Raw genomic sequence first — 21,657 nt, 5'->3', positions numbered from 1 at the left:
GTCAGTCTGAGATATCACAGTTTGCCACAGTTCATAAGACTGAAATAAGGCTGTAAAGATTTATTATAAAGATTGTTCCTCTTGTCTAATTGTTTGTCTGTGAAATGTCAGCAAATAGTGAAAAATGTCAGTCTCAGAGAACAAGACACTTTATTATCGTAGAAGAAAAGCACAAAATGTTCACATTTGAGGAGGAGGAGGCAGTAAAGTTTTAAATGTAAAAGTCATGAGGTAAACACCCTGTCGTCTACACGTCAGTGTCTTCCCTGAGACCGTTGAGCCAAGACTACACTGCAGTTACACATGTAAACGGAAGCGATACGCCTGAAATACGGCTCTGAACTCCTGTGTAAACGCAGTGTTGGACCACAAACGGCAGTCAGCACTGTGACGAAATGTTCACGTCGCTCATCTCGACGTCGGAAGGATCAATTGGCATAGACAGTAATTGATGAGATCAGCCTTCAACACGCCAGTGACGTGAGATAGTAACTAATACATTAACATGTTTAGCAGAAGACACAAGCGCTACGTTAATGCATTTGTCAAACATTCTTCGTTGCTCTGTTGTTTTCCCATCGGCTTTCCTCGTCTCCCTCTTTATGAAGACTCTCTCTTAACCCCACTAATCTCTTTAGAAATATTAAAAAGTTGGCATTTACGTCAGGGACATTTGAAGTATGCAAATAAAAGAATGACGGTCGCCATCCCAGAGACAAATCGAATGTGAGAAAACCCCGTTTTACTCTGATAGCGACCGTCCTTCAGTATAAAAGCATAGAGGGCAGCATAGAGAGTTGAACTTTGACACTTGCAACCACTTAACCCGTGAGATTTACGATGATGAATGTTAAAACGAACGCCCTTTTCATCCACAATAAATCTCAGACGAACAGGGCCGTACTTTTCGAGGAGAGATGAGGTTGTACCCTGCTACATATTCAACTCAGACAGAATGACGTCTCTCTTTTTATTCGGACATTGTCATGGTAACTGCAGTACTCGTCTGACTCCTTTTGCCCCAATCCATTTTCTCTGGCTGTCTATGAATATGATATTAGGGTTTTTATCATCCCCACTTGGGCCGGCTCAGTCTGCATAGGGCCCATTCAAAGGCTATCCATCAGACACACACACACACACACACACACACACACACACACACCCTGGCACAGAGGAGGCTATAGAGATTTTATACACACACCGACACACAGACATCCCTCTCAGCCAAAGGCCAGCACAAGAAATGTTCCCTTCTGATGCGTGCGTGTGCGCACACTCTCACACTCGTGCACTCTCGCACACTCTCACACTCACACACTCACACACTCTCATACCTTCCTCAGATGGTTTCAACTAAAAGGACACGACAGCCGTGTGCTCGAAAGTTAAATAGCATCTCTGTTGATTTTGTCTCTGCGCATTCATCTGCATTCACTTCCTCTACCCACTCTTTGTTTTTTCCCCGGTTCATCTTTGGTGCGACTTTCCCACCACTCACTGGGGGGGAAAGAAATTAGCTTCACAAATGTCTTTTTATGAACCACAGTTGTATTCCTCAATTCCTCTCTCTCTCTCTCTCTCTTGCTCTCTCTCTCTCTCTCTCTTCCCCCCCCCCCCCCCCCCCCACAGGACGTTCTTGGCGGTGCTCACGCAGCGGAGCAGAAATATGATGCAGAGTTCTTCAAGAAGTTCCGCAGTCAAAATATCGTTTTATCAGCAAGAAACTACGCCAGGGTAACATAAGGCTATTTGTTTGTAATAATAATAAGTGAGTAATAATCTCACTTAACTTGCATCTCCACTGGCATACAATGAGATCCACGCTCACAGAACGAATGCAACAGTCCTGCAATACATGCTAACTTTACTCGTCGTGATGGAAGGATTTATTGCAGGATTGTTGGATCAGACTGCATTAGCTTGAGCTCGATCTAACTAATGAGCACCTGCGTGTGTTTCTTTGTGTTTTCTACCAAAGGGTTTTTTCTTCTCCAGTTGGTCACATTAGAATTTGCTGTTTTAAATAACTCTGATTTGATGGAAGGTTTCAGTTGTTGGATCATTCGTTTGCCTACAGGAGAGCAACGTGCAGGCGCTGGACATCCTGTTCACGTACCACGGCGCCGAGCTCCTCCAGCATCGGCTCGCCATCCTTCACAACTTCCCAGAAACCACCTCTCCACACGAGTACACCATCCTGCTGCCTGAAGCCCGGTGAGATGCACACAAATGCACACACGTGTCATCAAGGTCTACATTCGTTCAAATACTACCTAAAACCACCGGGACAAACAAGCAATTTAAGTGAGACTTTCCAATTCAATCCTGTGGAAGTAAAGAAGATGACGAGATATTATATTCATTCATTCATTATCCAAGGATTTATGTTTGAATTCCAAAGAAACGACTTCATTCGTGTCTATTCCGATGTGCTAATATTGTAATTTACACTACGGAACAAAAACAATCCATTAAGATGCACTGATGGGGCTGAACATGTATGAAAATACTTACTTTTGATTTTAATTAATGCCGAAGGGCAGTTTAAAAAGACCATTTAAGTAACATGTAAACTATTTAGAAATTAGCCCAACTGAAAAACTCTTTACCCGTGTCTCTTTCCTAATTCCCCTTTTAAAAACAATTCACTTTGCAAACACAGACGCCGCGGTGTAAAAACACGTACGTTACCTCAGGGGAACGCGCCCCCTCTGATGTCTGAAAATCAACATTCACATCTTTCTGGAATACACAAGTGGCACGCATCCCCACATTTCAAACTAGGATCACCTCAATCTGGAATCACACCTCTGTGGGAGCGTTGCAGTCGGAGGTCTCTCTCTCTCTCTCTCTCTCTCTCTCTCTCTCTCTCGCTCTCTCGCTCTCTCACCGTCGCACAGCAGGAATCTTTCTTCCAGTACACCGAGTGTACGCACATATAGCTTAAGGGCTGAGCTGCAATGACATAAAAGGAGAGAGACACTTCTAAATTTACATGAAGACAATATGTCATACTTTAAAATGATACGATACATGTGGCAGGGGTTTTGTTCTAGTTTTTAATTTTTTGCTTTGGGATGAGAGGAGATATGTGAGACGGAGATGATGGAGCAGCGCTTCATTCCTCACCCCTTTATGGTTCACTAATAGAGGTGACAGCCCGGGTTTACTGATGACTGCAGCCGGCCATCCATTTTTGCCTTTTTGTTTCCTCTAACTTGTCATTTCCATTTAACTCGTCTCCCTCGGCCTTTTCCCGTTCCTCCATTTTCGACTATTCCTCCATTCTCTGTGCCAGTATTTAAGTTATTCATACACCACGTATACATTTATATAAAGAAATGCATGAATACAAGGCCAAAGTCCCCTGGAGCTTAAAAAAGAAAATTTTTGCGCAGGACCATCGCGCTCTTTCATTCGCTGTGTCTGAGTTTGTATGGAGGTCAGGTGGCTGTGGCTCTGCAGTGAGCATCCATCATGGCTCTGCCGCTGTGGGGCAGTTTCCTGTTTCCCCCAGCCTGTGAGCACCAACTGCTCCTCCCAACAGCGCGTCGCTCCTCCACTGCAGCAGACGGACGCCATCTGTTTTGGAGCTCACTTGCTACATCCTAAAGTCTTGCGTCACCGAAAAGGGGGAAAATATGTGTTTCTCCTGTGTTATTGATCAGGTCTGCAAATGGGGACGTGCGTGGAAGAATGCAGAACACTGATATTTAGTTGAAAAGTTTGCCCCCGAGCTTGAAACGGATCGGAATAAATAGAAGTAAACCAAAGCACCGGCTCCAGGTTTGCTTTGCGTCTCCGTTTTCCTCCTCGCCTCTCTCGGGCTGACGTGAAGTAGATCAGGGGAGCGAGCGCGGAATAATTCATTCCCCTCATCGATATCCCAGCTCTCACACCAATATTTACTCTCCACCCTCTAACCCGGCTGTCTTTAATGAGGAAAGAGGACCAGGGAGTCGGGGAACGACAGGGAGGGAAAAAAAGAAAGAGGTTCGCTTTCTGGGGGCATTTTAGAGGAAGAACCGAGACTTCTCGATCTCTGCCGACTCTGCGTTAAAACTCCAATCGGAATGGATTGTTGGTAAAAAAAAAAAATCTTCCCACTTTTGTGCGTTGACATAAATCACACCCGCTACTCGGACACATCCTATGTATTTTCGTGATTGGATAGAATTTATGGTCGTGTTTAAAAAAAAAAAAAAACTGCAGCAGCGCTCGTGCACTCGGCCTTTAACTGCACCAAAGCTCGAGATGATTTGTAGCTCGCACTATCTCCTTGGGTTTTACAGTCACAGTACATATTTTTCTGTCTACAGAAAAATAGATAAGAAGAAGAAAAGCATTAATCCGAGAATAAGATATGAAGCGGCTTCCTTTCACCCCCCCCAGTGTCCCAGAATGAGTGCATGCATCCGTGCGTCTGTCTCTAAGTGTCTGAGTCTTGTCAGCACCGACACGCGAGGTTACAGAGTCATTCGTCACTTTGGATTCTTTTCTTGTGTGTTCCCTGTTTATCTTCCTCAGACCTGTCATACTCAAGGAGACCAGGAAGAAGCAAAGCTGAGTTCCAACACGGCATTTAGAAAATAAAAGTCCCGGCTATTTACAACCCAGGCACGGCGCCGAAAGTTCTGTGAATTGTTTACTGCTGTGCTTTTGTTTTGTTGTTTTCTCACCGGTACTTTCCTTATTATGCTCTGCTGTTTCAATTTCCCATAAGGTGCTCCCTGTCACCAGAGTTTTCCTGTAATTTATGACCATGTTTAGTTTGAGACAGTAAATGTCTTTGCTGATTTACCAGGTGCCATTACAGGTGGGGGGGTAGGTGTTTTTGGACTCCTGGCTAGACATTTGTTCTTGAGCTTTTCCCTAAAACCGACTTTTCTTCTTCTGATTTAGGATCTCTCTCCTCCTCTCGTCCTCTGTATCTTGCTGTGTCTTTGCCTCTTTGCCTCTTTTTGACTTATTTGCCTGTGCTTCTTTTCTTTTACTCTCAGCATGGATGACGGAGGTGATTTGGTGTTGATTCCGTGGGACGAGCAGAGACACAGTGAGATGGACTGGTGCGAGGCAGAGGAGTGCAGGTAAACGGTCAACATCACTTCAACATTGTCACATCGTCCTCTCGGTGTTCTAAGAAACCAATACTTTGAATCGACTGATGGGATTGTAAAATCTCTCCATACGCACGACAACAAAGGCTCTGGGAGCGTAGACTTGTTAAAATTCATGTTCCATACAGGCCAGATGCTTGTGCTGGCGTCATGATGTGAAACAAAACATGACATCCTATTATCTAAATGTGAAACGGAACCATAACAAGCTAATACCAAATCTTGTTGCGCAGCCAATTTATGCCATTTGCTCGCTGCATTTGGGGGCCACCGTCATTTACGATTTCATTTAGCGAGCTCTTGTTTTATTGCTCTTTTGTGTCGAGTCGTAACACCAGTTGGCTATTGTCCTGTGCTTGGCCCGGGATTGCTGGGTGAAAGTTTGATAGTGTGATTGTGTGGTGCCAGCGACGTTTAAGACTGCGTTTACGACTGCGTTTACGACTTTGTTTACAACGGCCACGCTTCCTTTTTTTTGCCATATTATATCCTCAGTTTTTGCTATTTCTCTCTCTTCTGTTCATGTTTTTTTCTCTTCTCCCTTTTCACTGGAACCCGATATCCCCCTGAAAGGATATGGGTTGTGAATTTTCTTTTTTTTTTATTAGACCAAAGAGTCATCGCTGTGTTACTATATAATATAGATTTTCCCTTTCCCCCGTTATCTACTGTCTCTACTTTCCTAAAATTCCCTTTCATCTATCTCCGCTCTTCCTCAGATCAATGCTGGACCAGAACGTGTCTGATGACGACGGTTTCCTGTACGAGGGCGCTCCGGAGCGGCTGAGGTTCCGCACAGCCGCGCCGTCCATCGAGCTGCTGACCGACTGGTACCAGAGCAGAGCTAAGGACATCGACTCCTGCTCCAGACAGGTAACCAGCACTCAACGTTAATACAGGTTCCCAGTCGTAGCTAAGAAACAAAACCAAGCAGGGACTGTATTTCTACAGATTCAAAGCATCAGACTTCTGATTGCCACAAAGGCGCTTCACTCACGGAGGTTCTTGGCCACTTACCATTACGGTGACACATTTCCAGGCCCTGCTGAGGTTCCTTTGCAGGTTACATCTTCTTGATTTGAACTTACAGCGCGACAGCAGCTTAAAGGAGTTGTTAGACATCTGGCACTTGTGATAATTGCCGTTGCACATTGCCCTCTTACAGAATCGGGGCAGAAATATGTGACGAGCTTGGATTCGGGGCTGCAGAAGAGACGTTGCCAGCCCCCCATCAGTCAAGGCCACTTTGATCCTATCTGTGACCGTCATTATCAGGTCTGCCATATGGAATTCTAATGAAGAGTTTGCAAAGCTTCTGTCATCTGTTGCTGCAACTGAAAAACAGGACTTGATCGGACTTGTTTAGTGGAGTAATGGGATGTAACCGCTGGAGCTGCCCACCCTTTCCACCCACCCCATCCACATGGCAGCTCCGTCCCCTCTGTAGCTCCTTCACAGTGATGGATCAAGGTTGTCACAGCGCTCCCTTTTGTCTTTGTGAACGGACCAACTAGGGTGCAGTCATATCTTTCCCCCTCATGTCTCCATTTCATCCTTTTCACTGGGTGTGTGAGGAGGGCGGAGGAGAAGGGAATTTGGAAGTCCATTGCTCATTTTTTGAAGACAACGGGGGGAAATCGGGCCTTTCATCATCCACTCATAGAGACTGATTGTGTCTCGGTTCATCTCTCAGAATCACACCAGCTCTCTTTCATTTCCTCACTTGTTCCTTTTTAATTTGAACTCATCTCCTTTTTCCTCTCTCGCACATTACTCCAGGAGCCTCTTGGCAACGTCCCAAACTCTCACGCCTCTCGCTTCGCAACAGAGGGAGGGATGCAACAGAGGGAGACGTTGGAGCGGGTCTGCTGCCGTTTGCGGAGTGTTTTTCTCCCTCCTTACTTTTTCCATCTCATTTGTTCTCTCTTGTTTGCGACCCCCCCCCCCCCCCCGCCCATCCCTCATCTGGCCGTGTTTATGCTTGGAAGAGCGTTTTAATGGAGGAAAATGGGGTTTGATTAAAAGGAGCCACATCAGAGGGAGCTGGAGTGTTTTTAAACCAGCCACGGAGCGACAGGAGGCGAGGCGCTGAATGGGAAGATTGGGGAGAGGGAGAGAGCAAAAGAAAGGGGGGGAAAAAGGAGATAAATGCTGGGCCAATGCGTCATCCCTTGTTTTGTTTGAGTGTATTGCAAACACAAAAATAGGGGAGGGCGGTGAGGTAAAAGTGGAAAGCGATCTCATGGAAAGGGCTGTCTGTGGGAAGGAAAATGACCCGTTGAAAGGGTATAAATAAAGGATATTAAAGACAAGTGTTGTATTGAAACACTGTTGGTAACTAAATGACACAAAATGACAGGGTGGCTCTGTGGAACGCAGACAGAGACAGGAGACGGGGAAGGCAAAGAGGGCCAGACTCTGAGGTCAAATGGAGGCCAGTCGTGGCGACTGTTACAGAGTTCTTGCAAAGAGGTGGGAAGAGCGAGAGGAGGAGAAAATGATGTTTGAAAGAAAGGGCCGATATGTAGGACGGGCAGGAGAGAGACAAAGACGGACAAAATTGATTGTCGGTGAAATCTGCCGGGGCTTTGAGAGGGAGACGGCACAGAGAGAGCGAGACAGAGGACGCAAGTTGCGTGTTGTGAGACTGATGAGGGGCGGGCCTGGAGATGAGGTTGTAATTAAAAAGTGTGATATATTAACATCTGAACAGTCTGTGGTTAGCTGGGAATCTCTCTCTGGAGAGCAGAGGGAGGGGTGGAGGGAACGGGGAGGCTCTTTACTCACAGTTGGATCAATGGACTTCTCTCTCTTGTTGTTTCTAATTGCTCTGACTCCAGGTGATTTGGGTTCTCTCGCTCCCTCCCGTGTGTCTGTGCCTTCTTACAAATGAAAGCGCGGAATTATTTATTCAGCAAGAAATGTGTTGAGCTGAGCCGAACAAGGCTGCGGACCCTGTGCGCGCACGCACGTGCATGTGCTCGTGCACAAGCACGTGCACGCACGTGCATGTGCTCGTGCACAAGCACGTGCGCGCACGCACGTGTGCATGTGCTCGTGCACGTGCTCGTGCACAAGCACGTGCGCGCACGCACGTGTGCATGTGCTCGTGCACAAGCAAGATGCTGCTCTAACCGCTGTGCTAAAGGGCTTCCCTTCTCTAGAAGGTGGAGAGAAAGCAATCATCACTACAGGGCCCAGCGGCATCTGCTATTGATTGGCTAGCATCCACAGGTGGCCGGGCATCGATTGGCCGGCCAGCGTATAGGTGGTCGGATATCGACCGGCTGCTCTTCTGGATGGAATTTTATCGACCACAGTAGCAGGAAGCCCAAATCTTCCCCGTTTTGCTGTCCAAAGACTAATGATTGGATATTAGCAATGACTGACTGGTATTATTTAGTTTCCGATTGGTTGGGATGTTGTTGTTTGCGTTCCCAGTTCAGTGACCTCAGCAACAGTTTTTCAATGGCACGGCAACTTGCTCGAAAGCGCATCTTTATTCAACCGCTGCACGCGTGACTTTGACTGGGTTACCTTTGTAACGAGGCGGGAAGATGGATCGCACAAGATACAAGCGCCTGTAAAATAGAAATACAGTTTTGGAGTTTTATCTCATCATCCTGCAGGAGCGCTCTGAAGATAAGAGTTTGTTGAATGTAACATTTGGTCAACAAGGGACCACCAGAGTAAAGGGTGGCACACTGCAGCGTCAGTGAGGAGTATTTGACTGAAGACAGACCGAGTACATCGATACAATGGTTGCTCACCTTTTGACTTTTAAAGTAAATACTCAGCACAATAATAAAGACTCACATTGGGGGTTAGTTGTTACGGAGCTAGAGATAGGCAAGCGGTCAGTCCACCGCTTTGGTCCAGACGGAAGAAGGTGAACAACTATTGGATGAATTGCCATAAAGTTTTGTACAGACATTCATCGTCCCCAGAGGATGAATCCTACTGACTTTGGTGATCTGACCTTAAATGTCTAGTGTGCAGGATTTGGCGGCATCCAACATTGAAAACCTCTAAACATACTTGTTAAAGAAATAGATTCCGCAGTCGGCTAAGGTAACAATAACAATGAATAAGATAAAGCCACCTGATGAGAAAATAAGGATGTAGATGCTGCACACTAACTGTTTACGCGGAGCTTTTTTGTCAAGTTGCTTTTTGCTTCTTTTTTCTCCTCCCTTATGTTTTTGCACGCCTTCGTCTCGATCAGGTGGACTGCGCCCTGTCGCTGGTGCGTCTGGCGAAGGAGCGCGAGATCCCCGGCCTGGAGCTCCTGTGCGATGACTTGGTCACCATGGAAACACTCGTGTACGAGACGTCGTGTGAATTGAGTTTGACACTTAAAGATCTGCAGCAGCTCAGAGACATCGACAAGCTCCACCTGCTCATGAAAAATGTAAGCGGCCTATTTAACATTTTCATGAGAAGAATGATTTTTTCCCCCGTAATTTGTATACTTTGTGTCATAACAGTAATGATTGAAGTCTGATTCAATAGTTTTCACTTGGTCTGTGCTGATGTAGCATTATGTTAGACATAAGATAAAATATAAAGGGTCCATCTCTACACGACCGAAACAGGATGGTCATGGAGAGGTGTCATTATTCGTCTTTTGCATCTTCACATTTATTTGAAACACATTTCTTCAAAAGTATTTTCACAGTTTTGACCAAACCCCAGCAGTCTCTGGTGACAAACGTATTGCTCTATGTTATATGTGCCTTTCCCAACATGCTGCCTCGTCTAGCTCAGTGTGTGGGTTGTTGACTGTCAGCAAAAAAAACAAGAATAATCCATTTCACGTCCCATATTGAAGTAGCTGTAATCCTTTCCTGTAGCTTTAAAGAACATGATGTGTACTAATGGAACCTTAAAAAGGAAACAAAACAAATAGAAAACGTACATCATTTCAAAATGTACTGAATAACCATCTCACTGTAAATCAGTTGTTTTAACTTCTGAAGTCCCTGACATTGAACAGTACACACTCTGCATCCAGCAGCAGCGAGAGAGAGCTTTGAAAACTGGTGTGTCGTAGGTACTACAGTTACAAGTCCCTTTGGAGTACATAATATGAGCTGTCCTCTAAATTGTAGCTGATAACTGCCAGCTTTAGCCTGTGAGGACCACTGCCAGTAGGATCTTCCATACAGGCAGGCAGCCAGCAAATGTTGTTGACTGCGCTAACACATGCTGTTTGACTGGTACTCCCTTTGGGCGCTTGTGTGCGTGACTTTGAGTGTTTACCAAATCTGCCTAGATTAAATGTCCTGCGTTGCCCGCGGCTGATGTCTTTCTTTATCGGAGACGCAGTGCGGCAAAGCAAAATGTTTGCGCGTGGGTGTGCAAGTTAGCATTTACCATCTGAATGTTATTCCTGTGGATTCTCTCCTATCCGTGTATCCTGAGTCAGCGCTGTCACCAGGTGGGTGCGTGGTCCTGCACGAACTTGACATCAAATCGCAGCACAACCCACGCGCTGTAGCGTTTACAGTTCAGGTTCAGGTTTAATTGCAGAGCACCATTTGGTGGAAATGCAGTCTTAGGTACTTTGCACTGTTCATACATAAATCTACGTATGAACAAGACAATGAAGGAAGAAACGCATCACGGGAACAAGCATCTAACTTCTGGCTAACTTTACACTTGTAATATAGTTATAGCTCACGAGTACAAGCGCAACTAAGACTTTTGGCTTGAATGTTGATGATGAAGAGGATCTATTATGTCTATATAATGTCTTTCCGTCAACAGTCCGGGACCGAGCGCTACGTGAAAGACGCCTTCCAGTGGATGGTGCCGTTCCTGCACCGATGTGAGGGGCAGACAGAGGGCGCTGCTCAGTCTCTGCTCAGAGAGTACCTGGTCATCCTGGCCCAGCGAGACCTCACCCTGCCTCTCGTCATCTTCCAGCACTCCAAACCTGATGCAAGTATCCCAACACATACACACACACACACGGGCGGGGGGGCGTCACACTTGGGTAAGCATGACACACACACACTGCGTCTCTGGCTGTTTGTGACTTGTCAGGGCCGGTGCCGTATCCCTGCGCTGTAAATGTTATATTTATGACGCCATAAGGGCACAGCCAAGGTCTCCTGGCTATTAGAAAACATGCACCACACACACACACACACACAGTCAAAGGGAAGAAAATACTCAAATTGATAGTGCCCCAGTGTGTATGTTCAGAAAAGCTACAGGGTCGGTCATGCCTCGATACACGCGTGTTGACCTCTCCTCTCCTCCAGTGCCAGCAAAAGATCATCGGGGACCCGGACCAGCTGATGGCGGTCGCCCTGGAGTGCATCTACAGCTGCGAGAGAGATGACCAGCTCAGCCTCTGTTATGATATCCTGGAGTGTTTGCCGCAGAGGGGCTACGGGTCAGACACACCCACACACACTCTCTCATGGAGCCATGCATGTTAACACATATGCACACACAACAGATTTATCTGTTGTAAACCATGCTGTAACGACGGTGAAGCAGTCCCCAATTGCCTCACACACAACAATACATCGGTTCCACCCCTCCCAGCTCTTTCCTTTCCTTCCACCTTCCCGCCTTTCTCCTAGGACCCATCAATGCCGCTAACTACCACCTCTGTTCCTGCCTCCCTCCCTTTGCACCTTTTCTTTTCTACCTCATTCTCTCTCTGTCTTTCATGCTTAACTCTGACTCCAAAGAGCGATCTGTTAGCCTAGCTACAGTCGATACAGTATTTCCTACCTCCTACTATCGCAGTGTCCCCCGTCCCCCCCCACACTCTTCTGTAGCACATCTATTTGACATGGCAAGAGGGCCCGTCCTTTCAGTCTCCCACGAGGCTGTGCGAGTGTGCAGTGCATTTGAAGGTGAGTGAGCGATACAGCAGTAAAAGACTGAAAGGTAGAAAGCACAAAAGAGCAACTTGTTGAGGAAATGGTCCTGTAGAGTGTCTAAGTACTTTGAATGAATTAAACTGACTCATTCCTGGATAGATTAGCCCTCCTGTGTGCACCTCAATTGGAAAATTGAATCACCACTTAGATGTGCTTTGTTTTGGTCTTGACGGCATTACGGCAAACATACTTTTCACCACTAGCGTCTGTTAGCCCTTTTCAATGGGCTCACTTTGTGCTGTGCTGCTGGTCCGTGCTGTGATTTCATGCTTTTCCACTGCACACTCGCAGCAGCAGGGGATAACTGCAATGCAATAAGATATTGTGGCTCGGCCTGGGAGCGGGGCCACTCTCAACCAAGCTGTGTTGTTGTAGTAAACAAGTTTAAGACCAAAGGACGTCTTGGTGCTAATTCATTCATAGCGGTCATGGCGGTATCACAGTTTCAGATGCATCCTGTGTAGTTGAGCCGGTCACTCCACCAAAAAGGCACCAAGATCAAAGTATTCAGCGCTATTAGGACATATTCTCGAAACAGTCATAAAAAAAAAAATGCAGATTAGCAAGTGAGCGTATTAACTTCTCATGGTTTTACTGTCCAATTATTTGAGTGCATATCATATCCGACATGTTTTTCTCTAAATCGGCACGTTTCATACGAAGCATTTCACTTTGCCAGACGGGCTTCCTTTCTGCAGTGTTTGGATTAGCAGCACTGCCCGGCTCTACTGTACATGCAATGCCTTCAACTTCACATTCCTCCCAGGAAGGATTTCTCTGATTTACTAATCTCCAAAATTGCTGCCCCAGTGTTGGAATATTACAGATTTGCTCGGAGAGAAACCATGACTTAGTAGTTTCAACCCAATTTTCTGATTTGTATTTTTTAATTTTTTGGTGCGACACCTTAATTCGGTCTGCTCAGAGGAATGTGATGTGCATTCACCCTGAGCGAGTGGGGGAATGGCCAGGGGATTAGCTGGTGAGGGAGGGAGAGAAATAGAATGAGGGAGGAAGGGATATTGAAAAGGGGAAGAGCGGGAGGCGGGGCAGCAGAAGAGAAATGCGTTGAGAGGTGAAGATGTTTGCCTGTGTGAATACAGAGAGATGGTGTGCTCACAAAAAAATGACACACACACACACACACACACACACACAGAAGGTTGTTCCATCAGGGTCAGTACTCTAGTGGGGGACAGGCCAGCCTGACCCAGAATCCTATGCCTCAAGGCAAAAGCATCATGGGGTTTTATTTTTAGTGGGGAATCGGTACAACCTCACAGTGGTAGGCCACACACACACATACACACACACACACACACACACACACACACACACACACACACACACACACACACACACACACACACACACACACACACACACACACACACACATACAGTACACTGTACTAGTTTAAATACCCACACAGGCATACACTTTCAAACTGTGCACGCACTTTATTTTGTTCTACTTTTTACTTCCCTTTTTTTTTTTTTGGTGACTTGAACACAAAATAACCCGTGCTTTTCTTTGTGCACGTGTGCTTTATCGTCCCACAGACCAGACACGGGCCTCACCGCGCCCCTCCACGATCAGGTGGACCGACTTGAGAAGCATCTCAGGTACGTCAACACACTCGCACCGTCTTTCAGCTGTCGTCCCTTCTTCCTCATTCGTCTTCTCCCGTCCACCCAGTTCAGCCATCAGAGCTTTATTTCCAAACATTCTCCAGTTTCAGGAGCCGGAGTATTTTCTTACCTTTTCCGGTTCTCTTAACAGTTTTAATTTAACATCTTTGGGTTCTGGACTCATGGTTGAACAAAACAAGAGTTCGCTCCGGCTCCGTACATCGCTGCTGTATCTGTGTCTGTTTGCGAGGCATTCAGAGTGTTGAGGAGGAGCCCGTCAGTTCGTTGATTAGTGCTGCATTGCTTGGGAAATGTTCACTTTGTAGCCATGCTTATTGCTTGATGGAAAACGCCAACAAGGAGAGGAGACATGGATGTGCAGTCAACACACACACACACATACACACACACACACACACACACACCTACACACACACACACACACACACACACACACACACACACACACACACACACACACACACACACACACACGCACATATACACACTCAATATCAAAGCACCTCTGTCTGTCTCATGGTATTCAAACAGCCTCAGGCATTTTCTCTGTTACAGGTTAAAATCACCTACATGTCGATCCCTCTCCCCTCGCTCTCTTATTCTCCCCCTCTCTCCCCCCCCCCTCTCTCTCTCCTCCACCCCTCCTCTCAGGATGAACTTCCAAAATAGAGAAGTTATGAGGAGGAAGGAAGGAGGATAAGGATGAAGGCAGGGGGAGGGTGGGAGCCTGAAGGGAATGCGAATATAGATGATGAGGAAGCAGCAACAGGAAAGCCCGTGTTGTCCTTTGCAGACAAATATCCACACGCATTTACACACAGGCACACACAACCATATAAAATGCACCCGGGGGATTCTGCAGTGTGTTCATGTATATTTCTTGTGCTGAAGCATTGAGACACACACACACCCACACACACACACACACACACACACACACACACACACACACGCACACACTCTTACCCAGATGAATCAGGCAGTAAATGCGAAGTGTCTGCTCATTGAGCGCCTCCAGAATAAATGCTGTTTTCAGCTGCTGCCACTACCACTTGCTGGCACATTAATATGTGCACAGGGAACATGCAGACACTCCCCCACCCACGTTCACACTCGAGCGAACACACACACACACACATGCATGTTAATATCAAGGCTTGTTGTCTCGCTCTATCTTTTGCTCACGTACCCAGACAGTCACCTGTTTACGATGGTAATGAGTTGCAGAAGAGAGCGAACATCTGTAGCACCCATGCTAATCCCAAACCAACACACACACACACACACACACTCTCTCCCTTGGTCATATGTTACTGCCAGCATTTAAATGCCCCAGGACGAACACCCGCTTACAAAGAGGTGCTGTCTTGTTTGCTTGCAGTTCATCATGTTGCTCTTCAGTCTTCTAATCTGCACCGTGGCTTGCACATGACTATCTGCTGCCAAAATAATGAACAGCTTAGAGCGCACACATCTTCTGTCTTTCTCATCTGTACTCTCCCTTCAATTTTTCATCTACATTTATTTTACCCCAGTTTCTTTTGGCATTTCCTACCGTGAGACCTGCCGCTGCCAATCATCCCGTCTTCTGCTTCCACTGAGAGAACGTGTCGATTAATGTGACTCGGAGCTGTTTTTGTCTGATTTTTATTGCACGTTTTCCCTAGTTTCTATGATTATGTTCGTGGTTGCCCGCTCTTATGACATCAGCGACTATAGATGTGTGTCTCTGTGCTTATACGTCTTAGTGTGGTGGAGATTCTGGAGAAACACGGCCTGCAGAAGCCCATTTTATATGTGAAGAACAGCCAGAACAGCGAAGAGGAGGCGCACCAGCTGATGGTCAAACTGTGCCGGCACACTGGTCGCAAGTATGAACTTAGAAAGACTCAACAGAAGACACTTTAAAATCTCAAATGTCTGTCAAGGATCCCTTGACCATACCTAACATTTACATGCCATGTGTCCAGAGTTCCTCCAGTGAGTGAGACGGTGTGGAGAGGTCTAATGCAGGACCTGCTTGACATGCAGCAGAACGTCTACACCTGTCTAAAACCGGAGACATGTCACCAGGTACAAACGAAATTGCGTTGTAAAAAGAGCGAAAGCTGTAATTTACGGTGACAAAAGTGCACATTTCGCTCCTTGAATGACACTTTGGTCCATAAATGACACGCGTGACATGAGTGGTGTGCTTCCACCAGAACCACTGAATTGACACTTCTACAGCGCTCCGTTAAACGCCATCTCTCCCTGCATAATGCTCCCTCTCCTCCCTGACTGCTGCAGGTCTTTGTTGAGTCCCTGCTGTGTTCCAGCCGTGTGGAGAACGTACGCCTGGCAGGGCAGCTCATGCACTGCTCCAAGGTATATTAAACATGACTGCACGACTCCACTTCACACTGCACATTCCGGTCTTTATATAACTATATTAAACCACCCGCAATGAATTCTAATGCTGCTTTCATTGATCTCTAAATGTTCTCTTCATGTTTCCAGGTCAGGCAGGATGTTCCTGTCAGTTTGTCTTTCCGGGGTAAAGGTTGCGCTCTGAAGGTGGCCTACGACAACAGCCTGGAATTAGTGTTAGCTGCTGCTAGAGAGTACTTCAACTCATCCACAACGCTGACAGACCCCTGCATGGGCCTGGCCAGGTGAGGAGGAACATGACAAAGAAGCGTTTCTCTACTTATGAGGACCGGCTTGATCTTACTTCTTAATTCTTACTTCTTTATGCCAGTTGCTGGTTTCAGCTCTCGGAGGGGCTCGCTGGGTGTCTAACCTTACCGTCTGCTCCTAGTGGGGAAGTGGGACAGTAATTGGGTCGTCATTAATTTATAGTAACTCTGGCAGAGGCCCCCCTCCACACATTTGGACATCATCATCCATTGTAGCAGTCCCGCTGTGTGTGCGCGTGAATCTGTGTGTGTTTTGCTGCTTGTGAATTTGAGACATGAGACAGAACGCAGCGTCTGAACTTGTGCATGTTGCTCTAAAATGAATAGTCCCTACAGACTGGCTGCCTGTGTCCTTTTAGACTAAAATAACTGCTCCACAGACACACATCTTATCCTGTGTACTAAATACCAAAGACACATACGCACATGCTTGGACAGACACATAAACCACACCTGCCAGTGTCCTGAAAGGATGCGGTCAGTTGCACCAGGCGAGAGTTTACACAAGGACAAAATGAGATCCCTCTTAAAATAACATGGGAAAGCCCTCCAACTACAAAGGTGATCCTGTAGTATCACTCAGGACCGACAGAAGAGGGGCCCACTCACGCAGAGACGGAGAGATGCTCACATGCACTCGGGCAAAGAAAGAAGGACAAACACAATATCAACAAGAAGAATAAGGTTTCATATGTCGTTTCAGGCTGCACCAATCAATATTTCTACAAGAACAAGAATCAAAAGATGTGTGTTTTATGAAAGGTGTTGTGCGACGTGACAAACGTCGGTGGTGGTTCGGTGGTCTCTGCGGTGGTGTTCCATTGATGACTGCTGCACAAAGGTTAACTGGTGTTCTCCCGTGTGTCTGTCTAACAGGAAATAGTTATCTGCAAATTTCAGAAAACATGCCGCAAAGCACAAACATCACTCTTGAAACCAAAATAGAAATTTTTATTTATTTTTTCCCACCATCGTCTCTTCTAAGGCGGTCTCCGCGCACAAACACAAACAACCACACACACAGGCCTGCAGACACTTCACAGCATGAGTACATAATCAACATGCCCTCTTTCTGTCTCTCATTCGTCCATCCACAGCCATGTTCTTTTCCTGCTCTCGTGTGCCAGGACAAACCTCTTGTTCCTGGCAAGAACACCAGCCATGCTCAAAGAGTGGGAAGCTGCTGAGTGTGTGTGTGTGTGTGTGTACTCTAATCTGTGAACAACATCGATTCAACCTGTTTTGAAGATGTGCGTTTGGGATTGCTTTGATTACGCTGATGGGGATCCTGAGACGCCTCTTCTTCTGTGTTCGTTGTCTTTGTTCAAACACTGCGAGCGTTAAAGGAAACTGCTGTGCCTTCGTCGAATACACACTCCAAGGACAAGCTTCCTCCTCTGTACTGACACTGACGTCAGAGCGCCTCTCTAAGCTCTTGTTTTATGGTGGATTTATTTTTTTGTAAATTAATCATTCGTGTTTTTTTTTTGCTCCTCTCTCTCAAGCTTTGCAGTATTTTGCTTTTGCTGTATAATTGCTTGATGAAAAACCAAGAAAATGAGAACATGTACTCTCATCTCAAGCCGGCACCCCACACACACACACACACACACACACACACACACACACACACACACATTCGGTGTACTGGTACATATGCTAAGTGATGTGCTACATAATCCTATTAAAGGTAATGAGTGTGGATTGGTTTAGAAGAGTACAACTCTGTTTGTAGACCCGTCAAATGAGTCTCGACTTTGTAAATGAATCCATGTCTCACCATGTTTCTGATCACGATGTTGGAACTTCACAAACTTCAGATTTAATAAGCTTTTTTTTTTCTTTGAAAGTGTAAAAGTTAGTTTTTTCTTGTTTTGTTTTTAATTTTGTTTCAGTTTTTCAGAAATGTTTACTTTTAGTTTCTCTAGATGTGTATTTTTAGTTTTACAGTTTGTTGGGATTTGGTATGACGTCTCAGAAGTATTTAGCTACAGATACAAAATACGTTCTTTAGTTTGATCTCCAGTAGCTGCCACTGAGGGAGCAGCTCCTGGGGTCCACACATAGGAGTTATGCTGTTAATGTGTTTTTAGGAGTCTTGCCTTGCTCCAGTCATCATCATGTCACTGCTCTTTACATCAAAGGTCTCTACTGCATCTGTTCTGGGTTCAAGATAACCTGCTTTCCCTCTGTTTTCAGCCTTTGTGCTAAGCTAACGTGCTGCTGCATGAGAGTGGTATCAATCGTCAAACTTCTGCTTTGAACTTACCCCACTGTCCTGCATCTGAGTCTGAATTTCAGACTTCCTCTTCTGGATCCTGCGAGGTCATCTGGTTGGTGGTCATGTGTCCCTGTTTCTTCACCAGGTCCTGTCTCCAGCTGATCACAGACTGTCCTCCGATCATCCAGGTGGAACTGGACCTCATCAGCGCCCTCAGCCGACTGGAAGACTTCAGCGCCAGCATCCTGCCCCTGCAAGGTACCGCACAAGTGTTGTCTATGCGGTATCTATTCATTCAAGTGCTCTTTGTTTGAAGTCGGGCATGAAGAGGATGTAAGGACGCCGTCCCCCACCTCACCCACGTACCATCCAACCTGTCTCTCTCCCTGCTGTCAGTCCCTTCCTCCCTCTATATATCACTTCTTCTTGCCACTGTATCTAAATGTACGGTTATTTATGGCTCAACTGTTGTGCGAACAACATCTGCCTGATGGCCTAATTAGGATTAAAGTGCTTGTTCTCGGTGTGTGCGCTCTCTCTCCGACGCTCTCATACGTAATTTTTTTATATTTGCGCTCCATCTGTAAAGCTGAGCGATCAGTATTCACCTCCACGCTTATCGTTTCTCTCTTTTCTGGCTCCACATAAGTTCCCCATCGCAGCAGTTTCCAGGCATGGCTCCCTGTTAAAGGAAACTGTGAAGCCAGAATGAGCCAGCTTGGCCCCTCATCGCCTCACCTCTGAACCGAGGTGTTGTTTGCCTCCGAGGCCCGCGCTGTCTTCCCCCTCATCAAGCTGAGCTGCCAGCATAAACCCACTGTGACAGAGAGAACCACAAACCGCCAGCTCTCTCGCCCTCTCCTCCTTTCTCTCTCTCCGCATCACACATTCCTCAGTTTTTGTTTCTTTCTCCCCACTCCCTGCTGTCTACTTGCATTATTGTTTTTCACTGCCCACTCATCCTTACCTGAGAGTCTAAGTGAGAACAGGAGGGGGTTTAGGAAGAAAGTACAGTACGAGGAGGAAAACTGCAACAAAGGACAGAAACATAGAAAGAAGAGGTGCAGTAAAGCTCTCCAATTACCAAGTTTTTGTGTTTTATGGGTTTTGTGTCCGTGACCAGCTCCATGGCTCTGTATTGCCTGCAGTGCCGTCATGCAGTGTTATGGACTGACTCAAAGACACACTCGCACATACTCTCCGCACACACAACTACACATTATATTTATTTTTCTCTCAAGTAAAAGCCATATCCCTTGAAGTTTTCTCACTCGCAGATTAACACGCACCAGTATAAAGTGAAAGCATAGGTAATCCATTTTCGGCTGTCTCCTGCAGCGCCCCAACATCGCCTCAGGCGATGCTTCTTACTCTGTATTGCCTCCCCAGAATTCCCTCTGGGCCTCGCCCAAAGTGATGCCGAGCCACAAAGATCCTCAGCAGGGTGCAGGGAAAGCTCAGAGGCCTGTGGAGGCACCAAACAAGTGATTTCTCAGGTTTTCAGAAACCAAAAAACATGAAAATGGATTTTTTGGTAGTTGTTGTATCTTGAATTCAAATTATGAAAAAGTTTAAAAGTTCACTGCAATCCTGTTGATTGAGTAAGAACTGATTATGCACCACGTTAACGGACAAATCAAATGCAAATCCTCCTGCAGTAGTTTATAAAATGTCCATCTGTTTGGAGTCATATATACACAGTGGAGTTTAAACAAAGTCTGGTACTTTTTACAGGATAACAGGAATCAAGGGACTGTGGTTGAGAAGATATTTATTGTGTATTATTTAACAAAGTACTCTGATATTTGCTTCAACGTAGAGCCGGACCACTGTATGGAAATTGCTGTAAATGATTGTTTTCTTGTACGGGATTCAACCGCGATATGTTTTTTGTTGTGTATATATTTTTGTTAATATCGTCCAGGGCTGCAAGTAACAATTATTTTCATCCTCATTGAACCGTATGATTATTTTCTTGAGTAATCGGTCTATAAAATGTCAGCAAATAGCGAAAAATGACAAAGTTCCTCTGAGTCCAAGGTCTCGTCTGTGATGGCATTTTTCTTCCATCATGTGATTGTTCCAAGAAACGAACAAAAAAAAAAAAAGAAAGAAACACCAACACCCATCATCATCAGCCAGTTTATCATAATGGTGGGGATTTACTCAATACAGCATTTTATAATTTTGCAGACATCACGACAGCAGCTGCAGCTATCATTTGCAACGACATTGTTTGTATCGTCAGCTGCAACTTTTCTCAGATTGAACACACTAATGAGCCGAATATGTCTTGCACCCCTCCCCCTCTGCCTTCCTTCTCTCCCTCCCAGTGCGCCTGCGATCGGACCGTCTGTCTCTCGTAGAAGAATGCATCGCCCACTGCTCCACGGCTTACAAGCAGTCCACTACTCTGCTGAATCTGGCCTCGCTTCTCAGAGTGGCAGGTACACACACACACACACACACACGTACCACGAATCACATCATCTTTGTATGAGGCTCTTTGTCTGGCGGCAGTGTCATGATGAAGCTCATGAGATTAAGTGAGAAAGGACCGCCCACACGAGGCGCTGAGACGCACCCCGGCATGCGTGGGTACTTTCAGCGAGCGCACTGACGGCTCTCGCACTAGAGGGGAATTCAGCTTCATGAGCGGCGTTACAGCTCGCAAGCCAAAGTCCATACTTGAGCACACCCTCGCTGAAGGAGCAAGCACATTTCATTCCCCAGAGACATCACTTTGTGCGCTCTCTGAAGCCGCTTTTTCTGCACCCAAGTTTCATGTAGTCATGACAGTCGGGGGGGCAGGTTCAGCTCTAGGCCATGAAAGCACATCTGTACACCAGGATTTGTAAGGATATGTGTACAGGATAGATGGATAGATTCTGAATGGCAGTACATTCATAAATACCACCTCGAATACATTTTCTGTTTACTGTTCTTCAAAGCTGATAATGTTTACAGATGCTGTCATGAGTTTTGAGAAAGCTGCAGCATCCGCGTAGAAAATACATTGCAGTACTTGTGTTTGTTGTACCTAAAACAACATGCAAAAGGTAAAATGTAGCCTTTAGGGGGATC

General features: G+C 46.1%; 1 protein-coding gene across 1 annotated transcript in view; it reads left to right on the top strand.

Moving 5' to 3' along the window:
• nbas (NBAS subunit of NRZ tethering complex) overlaps positions 1 to 21,657 on the top strand; it is a gene marked incomplete at its 5' end in the record, with an annotated part of 121,992 nt that overhangs the window by 25,687 nt on the left and 74,648 nt on the right. The window contains 14 exons of the mRNA XM_079291210.1: positions 1,633 to 1,737; positions 2,081 to 2,217; positions 5,004 to 5,090; positions 5,840 to 5,993; positions 9,346 to 9,531; positions 10,890 to 11,063; positions 11,390 to 11,523; positions 13,585 to 13,647; positions 15,423 to 15,545; positions 15,645 to 15,747; positions 15,964 to 16,041; positions 16,174 to 16,328; positions 18,719 to 18,831; positions 20,907 to 21,020. Coding sequence (XP_079147336.1) covers positions 1,633 to 1,737; positions 2,081 to 2,217; positions 5,004 to 5,090; positions 5,840 to 5,993; positions 9,346 to 9,531; positions 10,890 to 11,063; positions 11,390 to 11,523; positions 13,585 to 13,647; positions 15,423 to 15,545; positions 15,645 to 15,747; positions 15,964 to 16,041; positions 16,174 to 16,328; positions 18,719 to 18,831; positions 20,907 to 21,020 — 1,726 coding nt within the window. The remainder of the gene's footprint in view (positions 1 to 1,632; positions 1,738 to 2,080; positions 2,218 to 5,003; positions 5,091 to 5,839; positions 5,994 to 9,345; positions 9,532 to 10,889; positions 11,064 to 11,389; positions 11,524 to 13,584; positions 13,648 to 15,422; positions 15,546 to 15,644; positions 15,748 to 15,963; positions 16,042 to 16,173; positions 16,329 to 18,718; positions 18,832 to 20,906; positions 21,021 to 21,657) is intronic.

The sequence above is a fragment of the Melanostigma gelatinosum genome (genome assembly GCF_949748355.1).
Source record: "Melanostigma gelatinosum genome assembly, chromosome: 19".
Classification (NCBI taxonomy): Eukaryota; Metazoa; Chordata; class Actinopteri; order Perciformes; family Zoarcidae; genus Melanostigma; species Melanostigma gelatinosum.
This window is presented reverse-complemented; position numbering and strand designations above follow the sequence as displayed.